Below are 14690 nucleotides of genomic sequence, written 5' to 3'. Positions count from 1 at the left end.
CTCTTAATAATAAACAATATCGGACGTAAAACTTTATTGCAATAACGGGGAAAATATATACATTATACTCAGCGGTTATTCAACCAAAAAAGTAAACAGCATTCGGCGAGGAAGCGTTTTTAAACTGAAAACAAAAGATACAGACTGTTCGCTGTGCGCAACGTTTACGCCGTCACGCATTGGTTGCATCAAATGCGTCAAACGCGTCAAACTACGACGTAAGATCATTAAGAACGTCGTAGAACTGATCCAATGATTCGTCGAATGAGGCAACGGTGGCTGACTCGCTTTTTATCTTAGCTATTGAGGTTCGAATGTCTTCGGGTGCAATGTCGTCATTACTATTATTTTCGCCGCTAGAGGTCGACGTTGGTGACGTCACAGAGGAGGACTTGGGGGTTGTCACGTTACGCTCCTGTAAAAAGTAATTAAAGAAAATGTTTATATAATTTTTCGCGAAATATTTTTTCATATATGCTACTATACACACTACAGTATACTATACACTATTCGTTGGACTTGATTTTTTAAAATATTTCGTAGCACAGTCCCAGCAGAAAGCATTTGTCACAAAACTAGCATTTTTAAGTCTTAGTGTTAAATTCTGTGAATCTGGCCCTGAAACATGAAGTTGGACGATTCTCGTAACAAAATAACAACCAGGATCAAGCGCAATGAAATAGCTAACCGGCAAAAATCCATTCCACAAAATTAAGTTTCCCTTTTAATTTTAAATTTAACTTAACTTATAAAAAAAATAAACCAGTAACAAAAAAATTACAGAATTTAATTTTACCTGAGTATATGTTGTTGTAATTACTGCGTGGCCATTCTGCTTTATAGGTGAAATATTCGAAGATTGGCTCAAACGTTCTTCTTCAAACACTGCCAACTCTTTCTCAATATCCAGTGCTCCCTGGAACATTCCCATCACCTGCTTTGCTACCTGTGTTTCAGGTCGGTACTGGTTAGGTCTGGCAACACTGGTCATTTTTCAAAATTACGGTTTATTTTTTTAAACACCTTGAAAATGAAATAAAGTGGTTATAATTCGATTTTTAACAGGTATTTTACAATTTTAAGTAGGTTAAATACGCTTTTATACGCAGAGTTAATATATATTTAAAAGATATGTTTATTGCTTTCACACCCCGCCTAATAATAACTGCTACTTCGCAAAACGTGCTTTTAAATATATGACTGACACCTAGTCGAAAACCATACACTGCCAGATCAGCAAATCGCAACATGAAAAAACGACCACTGCCTTTTCATTACGGTCCAAAAAACTGCAGGCTATAGTGCAGGAACGCCGTTTACAAACAGACAATACAAACAAACTGGGTTTACGAGTAATACGTACGAGTTGACTCGAAAGTCAGTGTCCAGTGACCTTTCCAGGTTTATATAACCTCATACGTACTGCCTACTCGTTTACTGTTGCTCCGGAAAAGGCTGACTTGATTTCCCGTGTAGTGCTAATTGCCAGTGTTTCCCAACCATTTTTTAAACTCCCTTTAACGCGTTATGTTTCTTAAACGTGATGGAATATGCTCAACACTACATTCGCCCACTGATGTATAATGGTCAAATGACGTCACTTTAAAACGAAAACGAATTAACCGACTGGTTACGGCAAACGTCATTTCCTGCAAACGGGCACGCTGGTCGAAAAATACATAACATAACACGCTACGATACCGGTGACGGCGTAAGACCTTTTTCCGAATACTTTCTTAATTTTCAGTCGTTTTTTTAACCTTACTTCCTTTCCCAGTAGATTTGGTTGTTTATTACCTCATAGAGCGAACAAAGAGGTCCTATGTGATGTGGCAGCGCATGATTTAACTTACAAACCGAAAAATGTTGCCAACTCAAATTACGAAACCTCGTTTGGTTTATTTGCACGATTATTCTCGCGAACCCGAAACGAATGTCCCGTAAAACGACCTTCCGCGAAAATGACACCTATCCGTGCCAAAAGCTAAAGAGCTAATAATGTATCTCATTAGGCCGTCTCTAATATTACTAGAACCGCTCAATTAAACTCTCGTTATGACGTCATAATGTTAAATTAAAGCGCGGCAAGATGCGTAAGCGGTATAACTCGAAAACTGTTCACCTATAACCTGTAAACGGTAACTAGTTACTTCGAAAAAATGCCCAACTAGTTTTGAAAACGAAAAACCAGTTATTGCCGCCAAGAATACCTTTTTCTTACATCACTGTGCGGTGCGGTAGAACTGCGCAACATTCGTTTATCAGTGGTTACCAAACGCGGAAAGTGATATCGCTAACTATATGTCGTTACTATTATTGAAACCATTACTGCAGCACTGGTTCTGCATCTGTTTTGGCATCGTCGTCGCTGTTTTGGGTAAAAACTCAGTATGGTTATACATACGTGCTTAATAGACAACGATAAAGACAACACACCAGAAATCCAACCCTAAGGCTCACTCTTAAACGATTAGCGCGGTAGATTATGATTCAAGTACTGAATTCGATACACGTTAAGACAGTAATGTGAACATTTTGCCCAAGCACCAGCACCCACGCACTAGCTAATACTATTTACAAAATAAACGTATTTTACAATAACAAAAAAAGCGAAATGGTCTTTAAACTGCTTTAAACTTTTAAGCGCTGTTAACTGTATTCTAAACTGGTAGAAATGGCCCCTTTAAAATTACGAGCGGTAATATAGGAAACGGTAAAAACTACTTTGACAGCTTATCTCCTGCCTAACTAGCGTGATTAAACGGTGACAGGCTAGTCTACTGATTGATCGTATTGTCTCAGGTATTATGACGCGTGAGGCAAATGGTTAATTACATGCTATAACTCTAAGACTTCCTAGACGACAGTCAGTTGCTGGGTACACCACTTAACTAGTGATTAATACCAGACAATATAATCGCAACGACTTTCAATGCCAACTCTTCCGTTAGAATTTCGGTTCCCGCTTTGAGCTGCGCCTGCCTTTTACTTTTGCAGTTCTTACCCCAAAAAAGTTGTTTTTGTACAAAATCTCAGGCACGCATGGTGCCATATTATCTGCCCCCCTTTTTCGCTTCATAACCGCGCAGTAAACAAGTATTCTTCGTTCAGAAAATTGTTTTTCTAGCTCTAACTAGGCCAGCATTGCTCACTTTTGAGCCATTTTACCCAAGCGTGCCAACAACATAAATATAGAGGCGAACTGGCGCGTGCGAAGTGATTTAAAGTTGGACCACCATCGCTCTCAATTATTCAGTATTGTCATGCAATAAGCTAGCTGTCAGGACTCATTATTACTCAATAAAAACAATCTTTCCAACGCCCACCCATTTGACTGCTAATTAAAACTTAGGCCTCAACTTCATATAAGCCAAAGCTAGAATAAACGCCAAATTCGAAAAGAAGATTTGACTAAGACGAAATATCTCAATAAGCATGATTATGACGTCACAATACAGTGCGCACGAATATGACATCACAAAGCCACGATTCTACGATGACGCAGAACTTATCTTCACGTTTCCTTTTATATAAAACGAAGTAACATTCCGGTGGTTTTACCCTGTATAACATGCGGTCCCTTGAATATTTAATTAGAAGGTTTTAAAATCTAAAATCACGAAATCTAGACTTAGATTAATTAGATTTATATTTAGGTATTACCTATATGCTGTCAGCAGTTCTGTACGGCGCTTATATCTGCTGATCATACGAGTTTTAACATACTTATATGGCTACTAGTCTAAAACCTAAATGTTGCAATATCCTTTATTTTTTTAAGTATTTCATATACCTGTCAACGTAATGTGCTGACATTATTATAGCCTATTAAAACTTTCGACAACCGTACTCGCCCACAAACTACGTTATAGGAGAAGAGAGTATCTGAGCAATTCAATATGTACTACAAGTGTTTGTGGTTTACGAATTACTTGTCTATTTGTCACAACGTGTCATTGAAAGGACGTCGCGTTATGACGTCATAATAAATAGTGTTTGGCAACAAGCAAAACCTGACGTACAGCTGCCATATATGGTAAATCTACTAATTATTTATAACGGGTTTAATCTTATGATAAATATCCTGTGGAAAAGGAAACGGTTTCGGAAACGGATTAATCGTAGTTTATATCAAGCCAATATAGGGCTTAGAAAACACAACTTAAACTAAATGTACTGTATAAAAGTTTGTGCCTGTTTTTACTGAATTAGCTACTAGGCCTATATATTACAGTTAACTTGTAATATATTTTTTTCAAATGTTTTTTCACTTAGAGTAGTATTTTACGGTGTTTTCTTTTTACCTGTTTTTAGCGTGTTAGGCCGTATCGTACTAGAGACGTCGCCGAAGTAAAAGTGTCGTCTTCGCGGGCACTTTAGCACACAAATTGCGTTATCATAACCTTGCCACAACTCAAGAGTCAGCGCTTGAATTCGAGTTCGTATTTAAAAGACCACTTAACAAAAATCTCGAGAAAAAGCGACACTTATGCGCGGTGTCGAATGACGTACCTGTTTTGATTGTCAATAGCCTTTACTGTCGCGTCGTAAGTGTTGTTATGATTAAACAACTACATGACTAAATTATGTACATTACGTCATCACATTAATACCTTGTGATCCGAAACGGTGACGTCATCAAAAATGTCATCGTCCAATTGGTCCCCTGTGGTATGCCGACGGTCCTGTGGGTATAAGATGTACATTACATGGGAATTACTCAATTATTGGCATGTAATCTTATTTTCCAGTGATATGATGTTATTACGATGCTTGTAAAATATGCTAAAAGTTGTAAACACGAATTTTCAGAACCGAAAATGTTGTTTTAATACAGGATTATGGGAAAGGATGGATATACCGTTAGCACATAATATCCCATATTTCCTAATCGTGTTTTAACAATTTACAGCGCTGTTTTAAAGTCGTGAGGACACGGTTATGTAATTATGTAAATATTTTTATTTATACCAAATTGGACGATAACATAGTATAGAAACAGGGTTCATCTTACCCTATAATACGCTAAAAATGTGTAAACCCAAATACACAAATCCAGACTGTTGTTTTAAAATACCGTCGCCACACCGAGACTGTTACGTCATAACGAAAGGTCGCTGCGGATAAAACGTTGCTTGTGACGCAAAAAAGGCGCCACGAAATCGAGTTAATTAACTGAACAGATAACCAAAGTATGTGGATTGTTGACGTAAATATTCATAACGAGAAAAAGTGCATTTGTGCGTGAGTGGTGTTTTGGTAAAAGCAAACAACAAAATGTATGAAAAACTGCGCTTAATAACTCAAAATATGTTCCTATATATACTATACACGGTATAGTTGTATATATAATGTCCGAACTAGTGAATTACAAACGTAATCGCGTCAGTTCTGTACATGTTACTGTGTCATACATGGTGGCAGTTTACTATACACCTTGAAAAGGCTTTAAGCTTAATTAAGTGATTTTATCAATGCAAGTCGCACCCTACCTACTGCACCTGTATACACTAATTGACATACATGTTAAAATTGACAACATTATCCTAATAATCTAAAGATAAAATTTTGTCTAAATAAACAATTGAAAAAAAGGATACGGTTTTATATTTCTTTGAATGTTTTTTTTGTTTACAACCAAATGAGACGAGAAAATAAAATGAATATGTGTTCCATCTTCCTCCACCCTATACTATATCATATTTTAACGTGAACCGATTTAATATATCGTGCGAATTTGCTATAGACTAAAATATCATTAAACAAGCAAAAATGTCACGCTGATATAGTCGGCACACGATAGTAAGTTAAGATATACGCCTGCTGACGTAATACTGCCAAATGTGATTTAATCGATTAACTTGGCAAGTGATCATTGCCTGTCACAGTTACAATCATCTGCTTAAATATGACGTCATTTTCGATATATATTTAAATCAATCATTTGATCTGGTGACGTAATTTGGGAAGATCGATTTTACGTAAAATTATAAAACGGTAATCGAAAAAGATTTCGAACGTGAAATTCGTTGGAATTCATTTTTTGTCGGTTACGTATTTTGTAGCGATTGATCTTGAATGTTATTTCGTAGAGAGAATCGTCTAATTTTATTAGTACGATGTATAAATGAATAAATATAACTTGCTTTATCCTTGTGTGGCCGGAAAACGACAGTCGTTATCACACGGGTTTACCACTTCGTGCCAGCTTACGAATAACCATGTACGTAACTTAGTGGGTGATTGTTTTGTCTATACTGTATATAAGCGCTTGGATTTAAAGTCCAAAACACGACAGAGTACCCCCAAATCTGAGGTACAAAAATAAATGTACTGACAGTTTTCCTGCTGTTGCCACCAGACGTAATGCAATTTTCAAAACTGCTCTTCTGATAAAACCGCCAAAAAAAGCATTTTTACCAACGTTTTGTCTGCCATACGGCGAGACATACTGCAATTCGTCTGCCGTATATATATTTATAGATTGTTTAAGGTCTTGCCGTTTGGCACACGAAACGTTGGTACAAAAAGGCTACTTTTTATTTTTACTGGGAAACAATTTCAAAATGCAAGCCAGTTTTTTTAAATTAAACGCTAATTAAAAATTAAAGCAGTTTACCTTTTCTTCTTGTTTAGAAGCACTGTTTGAACTCAGACTTCGGGGTTTGGCGTAATTTTTATAATCCGGTCCTTTCTTAAACATTGCTCTTATGTCTTTCACCTAGAGTTTTATATTATTAGGAAAATCTTTAAACGACAATATTTTAGTGCATTTGCAAAACCAATATTTAATACTTCACATTAATTGACCAAATATATTTAAATAAAAAACTTTTTAAAAGTAATAACTTTCCCCCCTTCTTTACCAGTGTTAAATTGACTTATAAATCGTTTAAAGTAAGAATTATAGTACTGTGGTGTGGTAACTGTTGAGTATAGGGGCCGTTAACACATAACACATATTATCCCATTTTGCATAGTGTTGAACTGTACATAGTAACACATAAATTACCAAACTTACATTTTTGAGCGGTGCTTCAACAACCCCACTAAATTCTTCGTCATCGGTTACAGAATGGGGTGGCGGTGACGTCATTGTTGCTTCTGGATCTTTTGCGCCATCGTGCGACTGCTCTCCTACCATAGTGGAGTCAGGTTTGAATTTTGATTTATAGTAAAATTAACCCAAGCAAAAACTAATATTCTAGTGTAATGTGACCTATAGTTCAGTTTCAATACCTTGTGTATCTACTGTATGAGAAAAGCAGTAATTTTAACTTAACAACTGCTATACTTTAAAATAGAACGTAAGTACATACTGTTTCACACCACATGCTAATACCATTAACGTGCTTTGCTACCTGTTCGTTGCCTGTAGCAACGCACGGCGGTTTGCGGTAAGACAAGCACAGCCAAACTATTACAATAACTCGTAATTTTTTTTCTTTTTCAAGCTTGCGCTGTTGCTTTTTTACAATCTAGTTATTATATCAGTATGCTACTGCAAGTTCGCCAAGAAAAGGAAGGAAACGCTTAAATGATTATTAGTTTGAACGCATTTGAACTTAGAGAGTAATCTTGCGTGCATGACTTAGCTTGCAATGCAAAAACGTGGCATAACAACAAGCCATACCAACACCAAATGGTGTATGGGAGAGTAAAAACTTATAATAAGTCGTAAACCTAAACATTTTGTCTTTTTATTTTATTGCATAACAGAATATTTTTTTTAAATTGAATATATATGTAAGCGCTGTTATAATACATGAAACTGCAACGGTACTGATTACAGCAGGCTGTATATATGTTTAAATGCATTCGGCTTAACTGTCCTTGCATAAACAGTCATCGCATATTAGGCGACTAACACATCAATTCGGCAGTAGCTCTTTTTTATGTCCTGATATATCTCATATACTCTGCCTAATATTGTACATTCTTCGTGCACACCTGGCAAGATTTCTTTCTAAATTTAAACGCTTAATCACTAAATTCGCCTAACCACATGAAAACGCTTACTCACGTGAAAATTTTAAACCGCACTAGAATATACAATACCAGCGTATCGCGAACCGTGCCTTGTGGCAAAATTGGTTTGCATCTCCAATAATCGTGCTTCTTTCTTTCCAAATCCGTCGCCTACTTAGGATAAACAACACTTCATAACGGCGTGATGCTACACAGCAGTCAGAGACCAACATAACCAACACTAAAGCTACCACAAGTGCTATAACTAAAGTAACGACTGAACTACAATGTTAAAGTCATAGTATTACATTTCTTTTTTAAAAACTTAACTGCTTGGCCTGTGGTATTCGGACAGTGACTATAACTGGCTACGCTACGCGATAATAAAGCGTCACTAATCCAACAAGATTGGCGTTTTATGTGCAAGAATTTACACACTCTGACGTTTTAAACCATATAACGCTGTTGGAATTCGCGTTAAAATGCTGGCATTTCGAAAACACTACGTATTAGACGCTAGGGAATAACTGACTAATGCCTCGCCTACTTTTACGCCTTTAACGATCCGAATTCGGTCGAAGGTAACTAATTACTGGCAAGGGAAAATGCGTTGAAACTGCTTTCTGTTTAATTCTCGTAAGCTCACAGACGTTAAGTAGCGGCGCAGACCAGTATACCAGATTTCGGAAAATTTTATAGGCCTTGGACCAGACACCCATGGGATAACATAGGAAACACACATATTGATATTGATCATCTGTTATGTGTACAGCGCTCGCAATATTGAAGAACGCCCGTTACATAATTTCGTGTTAATCCATAATTGTGAACATGTAGCGTTTCTATATTGATTTTTCTGTCCGTGGCCCTTGCCGCTTACTGTAGCTCTGCTAAGCTCTGCAAAATGACCATTCGCCGCTTTCTATTGACGTACATTGTCCTGTAAGGGCCACGCTACCTAAGGACAGTCTCTGTAACATTTCTACTTCAGAGTCTGCCGCTATTGTTAAGTAACTCTGAACAAACAATCGAGCATCGTGCCTCAATGGGCGTCCACTTAAACAATGCAGTTTATGTTGTTTCTATACTCGGCCGATCTCACTACAAGCTGACCGTGCCCTACTGCAAATACCGGAAACTTGAGTGCCCGATTTAACCATGATTGAGCAGCAGTCTGCTGTTTCTTTTATGGTGACTATGCCTGGCAAAATTTCAACTCGTATCGCTACTACTGCAATACAGTGTGGTAAACATAGCAGATATTGGCAGCGTTCTGGCATCAGCTGCTTGACCGCGTTGTTCTCACCCGGTAAAGTAACTGACATATTCGCGCCCCGTTTTGACATTTTCTGAATTCTTTTTTTTTACTGGTTTGACTCGCGCCTCGTTATAAGTATAAGTTATTTTGCGCTTGGACCAAGAATGTTTCAGAGAGTAAATTATAGTACTGTAGGGAAAGACGGGACACTGTTAGCACATAATATCCAAACATTTTGTTCGTATTTTAAACAATTATCAACGGTGTATAGGAGTTGTAAGGATACGGGTTTATATATTTTTTTTATTACTCAATGGGACGAGTGAATAAAATAAAAAGCTGTCCCATCTCTCCCCGCCCTACTATATATTCCAAATATAGATATTTTTTCATTTTTAGAACGAACATGACATCCCGTTCGTTTGCTACGACTTTCATCTCAAACGTATAGATTTATAAACGATTATTGTTATTTCACATTCAGAGTAATTGAAACATATATGTGCCTTTACAAATTTTCGGTTAAAATTATATCGTAAAGGTAAACATTAAATTAGAAAACTAGCAAATGTAGGAAAACTTACCAAACATTGTGCTCACTGAAGACGACTGTGTTCTTGCGTTGTCTCTTACGTGAGGGATTCTAGAATATTCTACGTTTGACTGGATTCGATTCCTTGCCCCAACGCAGTTTCTCGTCGGCATGACTGGTTTGTCGTTCTTGCTGTTAAACTCTCTTACGTGGTCTCGGATTGGCGATATAGCTACTGCATCTTTTTCACATGTGGTCCATTGTTGCACCCATTTATGATACTCCGGGTTAGCGCCCGGGTTTGTGTAAAAGCTGAGATCTTCTTTATTTTCTGTGGGCGTTCTCACCTTTGCAGACGGCTTCAAAGAAAGTGTTACAGTCGAAGTGTAGCTTTTCGCGTCTTTAACGTCTGCAAACGACATTTTACGACCGTAAATTACAATTAACTCCTCGCTTTATCAGCTGTTTAAAAACACGAATACGCAACAGGGAGATTGCTATGAATGTACTATGGGATTTAAAACCACAGCAGTCTAATTACTTCCTGATTATTTCGAAGAACTATAGCTCCTAGTATAGAGTACTTAGCAAAAGATCTGAAAAAAACAAAGGCAACTCCATTTTCAATTTATCTCAAATACAATCACTCACAAAGTTACATATACATATAATTGGTAAGCCGGCGCGAGGTGTATGAAACATATAACATCCGTGTTATAACGACCGTCGTTTCCGGCCACACGGGGATAATGCAAGTTACATATTCATTCATTCATTTATTCATACATAGCCTACCTGGTGTTTTTACCCTTGGCGAGGACGCTTGTCTTTTCGCAATAACTTCTTTTTTCAATTTCATTTTTCCCTGCGGCTCTGGACTAGTCGACGGGAAGTCAGGTTTCTTGTGAACTATCGTGACCTTGTTTCTGAAACTGGAACACTCCTGGGAACTAATAGTCGAGGTAACTGGTGACCTGTAAGGGGTGGATGCTTTGTACACTTTCTGGCCTTCGAAGGAAACGAAACTCGGTTCGACCACGATCTGTTCGACTGACTTCTCTGCGTTCGAGGTATTCAAACAAGCCTCTGTAATGCCAGAACTTTCCTGCTTGCTGATTGGACCATTCCCATTGATAGACGTGCTTGTTACGTCACTATGCGATGCGACAACGCGCGATTCTATTGGACGAACTTGACTGGAAGCGTTAAGCTCTGTTATCGCTTCACAATTATCATTATGACGTTTCAACTCGCAGCCTTTGCCAAGTACGCTGTCAGGCGCCGCCTGTTTATCTTTACCATGTACGTTATGACCCATATCTATGTCATCATCAGTCATTATGACAATCTTCCTACTAGGAGAAGTTCTCGAACTTTCCAATGCTTGACCAGGACCTCTTATCCCTTTAAGAAGGGTTATCTTCGAACCCCCAACCACCCTTATGCGTCCAGTCCCCTCGCCTTCAATAATAGTTTCCTGTTGGTCATTTCTACTCGGCATTTCTTTCTCATGTTTCCATTGCTCCGAGAGTGGCATTGACGAACTCGCACACACTATATCATCGGCTGTAACCAGCTGTTTGCCTCTCGCTGTACTACATTCACCATTCAAACCAGTTTCCTGGACCACTAAACGATTCCCGGCTCGCTTTCCCTCATTAAGATTGGATAGAGTAACTCTACACCCGTCCCTATGCGTCCTCGTTGTAACACAAGCCGCTTGCTTTTCATTTTCTTCTTTGTTTGTTTGTTTTTCGGTTGTCCAGCATTCAGCTACAACAGGTAGCTCGCTTATTGTGTTCGAAGTCGAGGTCAGAATTACTTTATGTTCTGAATCTTCATTTTTTATCAAATGCAATACGTCGTCGGTTGATTCTTTTACGTCATCAGAAATCAAAACCTCTCCTTGCTTTTCGATGATGTCCGATTTACTTCTGATGACGTCATGTTTTGTGACGTCATCAGAATTCAAAACTCTCTCTTGCTCTTTAACGAGACGGGGTTCTGAATCCTGCGAACTCGAGGACGAGCTTCGTCTTGCTTTAGAATCTTCATTTCTTACAGAGAACTTATCCACAGCACCCCTGCTGTCAGTTCTAGGCGGTGCTTTGGGTTTTGACCTTATGCAACAGCAAAGCGCAGGCATATCAGCGTGTTGCCCACACCCAGTGCACTTCTGCTTTTTTAAGAATAAAACTGGAGTCGCCAAAGTCGGATTTTCCGCTTCCGGAAACACAGCTTGAGAGATGACCTTACCTGGCAACACTGGACTCGCTTTTGCTGGTTCTTGCTCACTGTATTTGCAGATTACTTTACGGGAAGGACTTTTCGGAGAAACACAGTTACTTCTACCACGGTCTGAGGAGGTCGACCGACTGCGGAGGCGCGTTATTTTCAAGCTTGCATCGTTCAATTGGGAGTTGTATTGCAATGGTACGTTTAATGCATTGGCTGCTGATGTGCCAGCAGAGCCACAGCCGTCACATCCATAAATGGGCTCGAATGACGCCATCTTTAATTTCGACGCGCTCTCAAAGTGCTGCTCGTTTAATGGCAGCTTACCGTAGGAGCTAGTTAATGCACAACGACCGCAAGCGTCGGTGAGGTTACTTACCCCCAAGCACTTCCGCTCACATAGGTCCAAACTGTCGGGCGTGAGACTAACACATGAGGCAACAGAGACCTTCCCTGACGTCATAGAGAGCTGGAGCGAGGCGGAGGACAGGGAGCCGAGGGAGCAGAGAGATAAAGAAGACGAAGACCTGGATGGAGCGGAAGAAAACCCAGAAGCATCCGCCATTTGTGCTCCACGTACCACTCGATCTAAATTGTCATTTCTTAATTCCCTATGGACGGTATGGTGATTGCTAGATATCAAATTAGAGCCAGGCGTTATGCTTATGGAATCCGAATCGCGTTCCTTTGAGCTGAGACTGAAATAATCCCTCCCGGGACTCAAAGTTACGTCACTGCAAATCTGACTCTTGCTTTGCCTGGTGCAATGGCTGGCATCGTGTTCTAAATTGGAATCAAGACACGAAGTTGTTTTGTTTACTTCTGACTCGCTCAAGGTTGCTGCGTGGTCGTTAATCACGTGGTTCGGTTCGCGTACGGTGATTGGTTTATCAGTTAACGACGCTATGAACCCGTTTGACCCTTGTGTTAAGGGTACATCAGTTTGATACGTCACAGACGGGTTTATGACACCCGCAGTGCCGAAGCATTGAGCATTAATTGAAATGTCATTGTTGTGAATTAAACTGTCGTGTTGCTTCGTGCCATCTTTCAGCAAGGGCTCATTTAAATCGCCACCCCCTACTGTGAGTTGCTCATGGCTTGGTGACGTATTCTCCACAGTGACGTCATCATCATCGTCACTGTACCGGAACACTTTATCTTCTGAACCAATCAGGTCAGCCACAGAAAATTTTAGATCTTGAAAGTTAATCTCTGGCGTTGTGTCGTCGTTTTCTTCCCTATTTTCCACATCCAAACACTCCTGACTCGAAAGCGTCACGAAATCAGCATTATCCATCGCTGGTTTTAAATGTGACGCAACCGGGGCTTCCCCCTCTGACGTAGCGCTCGGTACGACCCACAACTTTGGAAGATTCGACTCGTCTTCTTCGTCTGTTGAAACTTGTGTTTTCAGTTTAGCATCCTGAAAAATTTTAGAGGCTTTGCCGCGGTTTGATACCAGCAGCTCCATCGCTAGTGTCATCATAGCAGATGGGGGTACGGCGGTATGGGTACATCTCTCGCCACCTTCCTCCATTGTTATAACCCCCTTCCTGCTGAAAAAATCCTCTCTTTTTTCTTCAGTATGAGTTCTTACTTTCGGTGAAACATTTTCCACAAAGTCATTTGCTGAGGGTCGGTCCATTAATCCTGTTTGTCTATTGGGACCCTGCTCCATTATGACATTGCAGTTACCTAACCTAAAGTTGAAATACTGCAATAACATATATATTTTTGGCATACAAAGTTCGCTGGGTGCTGTGTTATTACATCAAGTGGCCACTTAAGTATCTGTCACAAACCATAAGCAACCACACTTCTTATCACTGGGTTCAAAATACATTGCCATCGTGTTTAGAGTACATCGTGTTTAGAGTACAGCATATTCTAATAGTCAGAATTGGAATAAAAATAAGTGACCTCATATTTATGTCACTGTCCATTGAAACAATTTTCCTAAATGTATATTCTTACGTTTATATATATCTATAACTAGTCTTTTTCAATCTATTTCTCATAAAATGATGCAAATTCAGGCTGTTATCTACATTAAGTTGAAAAAGTAACAGAATATATGCATAATGTCATTATATAACGGTTACTTTTTAAGAATTGTATTTCTATACCGTTGTCTCTGCTTTCTTTGATTTTTCTTTGCAAAAGGCATGAGAACTACCTTCATATTTTTCTATCTTTCCTACATATACTTGATTTCTATACACACGACCAGAGCCGTAAACAAACATGTTGATATACCGACTTCGCACACGACGTTATGCCATTCTGTAATGTTGCAATAGCCAATACCATGTGTGTAACCCGCTGTAGTTATCTCTATGTGGCAGATCGATGGAGTGCCTTCGATTGACTTTGTTAGCGTTAAGTGCTTCAGCTCATTACGCTACTTATTAAACGGCTTTACTGAAGTAACCTACAGTATACGCCAGGATAAACTAACACAAGCTATCCATGTATAAATCTGGTAATTCCAAATAGGCCAACATAAAGCTTCGCCTTGCTCTTTTCAGTATGTCGTTTTCTTGAGCTATCTCGGACATATATGTTTCCTTGACCTTAAGCTTATGGCCTGAGATATGTGTCCACACAGTAAAGTTTCGACGACTGATTTAACCTACAAAAGTAGGATATGCGTAGCCGTCCGGATCTGTATGATTTGGCACAGTACACAGCTGC

At 39.1% G+C, this 14690-nt stretch overlaps 1 protein-coding gene across 4 annotated transcripts; it reads right to left on the bottom strand.

The window, feature by feature from the left end:
- Positions 1 to 10: 10 nt before the first annotated feature.
- Positions 11 to 13706, bottom strand: LOC100182468. Of its 4 annotated transcripts, XM_002130214.5 has the most exons (7): positions 10554 to 13706; positions 9811 to 10167; positions 7022 to 7137; positions 6620 to 6721; positions 4614 to 4685; positions 797 to 946; positions 11 to 415 (listed from the first exon to the last, which is right to left on the bottom strand). In XM_002130214.5, exons 1-7 carry the CDS (start codon positions 13672 to 13674, stop codon positions 212 to 214), a joined length of 4122 nt encoding a protein of 1373 aa, XP_002130250.1. In that variant the 5' UTR covers positions 13675 to 13706; the 3' UTR covers positions 11 to 211. The 4 variants fall into 4 exon arrangements, with proteins under 4 accessions (XP_002130250.1, XP_026693478.1, XP_026693479.1 ...); XM_026837677.1 differs by lacking the exon at positions 4614 to 4685 and having other exon boundaries at positions 24 to 415; XM_026837678.1 differs by lacking the exons at positions 11 to 415; positions 797 to 946; positions 4614 to 4685 and adding an exon at positions 4974 to 5134.
- Positions 13707 to 14690: the final 984 nt, after the last annotated feature.

Source organism: Ciona intestinalis, chromosome 14, assembly GCF_000224145.3.
Source record: "Ciona intestinalis chromosome 14, KH, whole genome shotgun sequence".
NCBI classification, from domain to species: domain Eukaryota; kingdom Metazoa; phylum Chordata; class Ascidiacea; order Phlebobranchia; family Cionidae; genus Ciona; species Ciona intestinalis.
The sequence above is the reverse complement of the archived record's forward strand: the minus strand, read 5'-3'. Positions and strand labels throughout refer to the sequence as shown.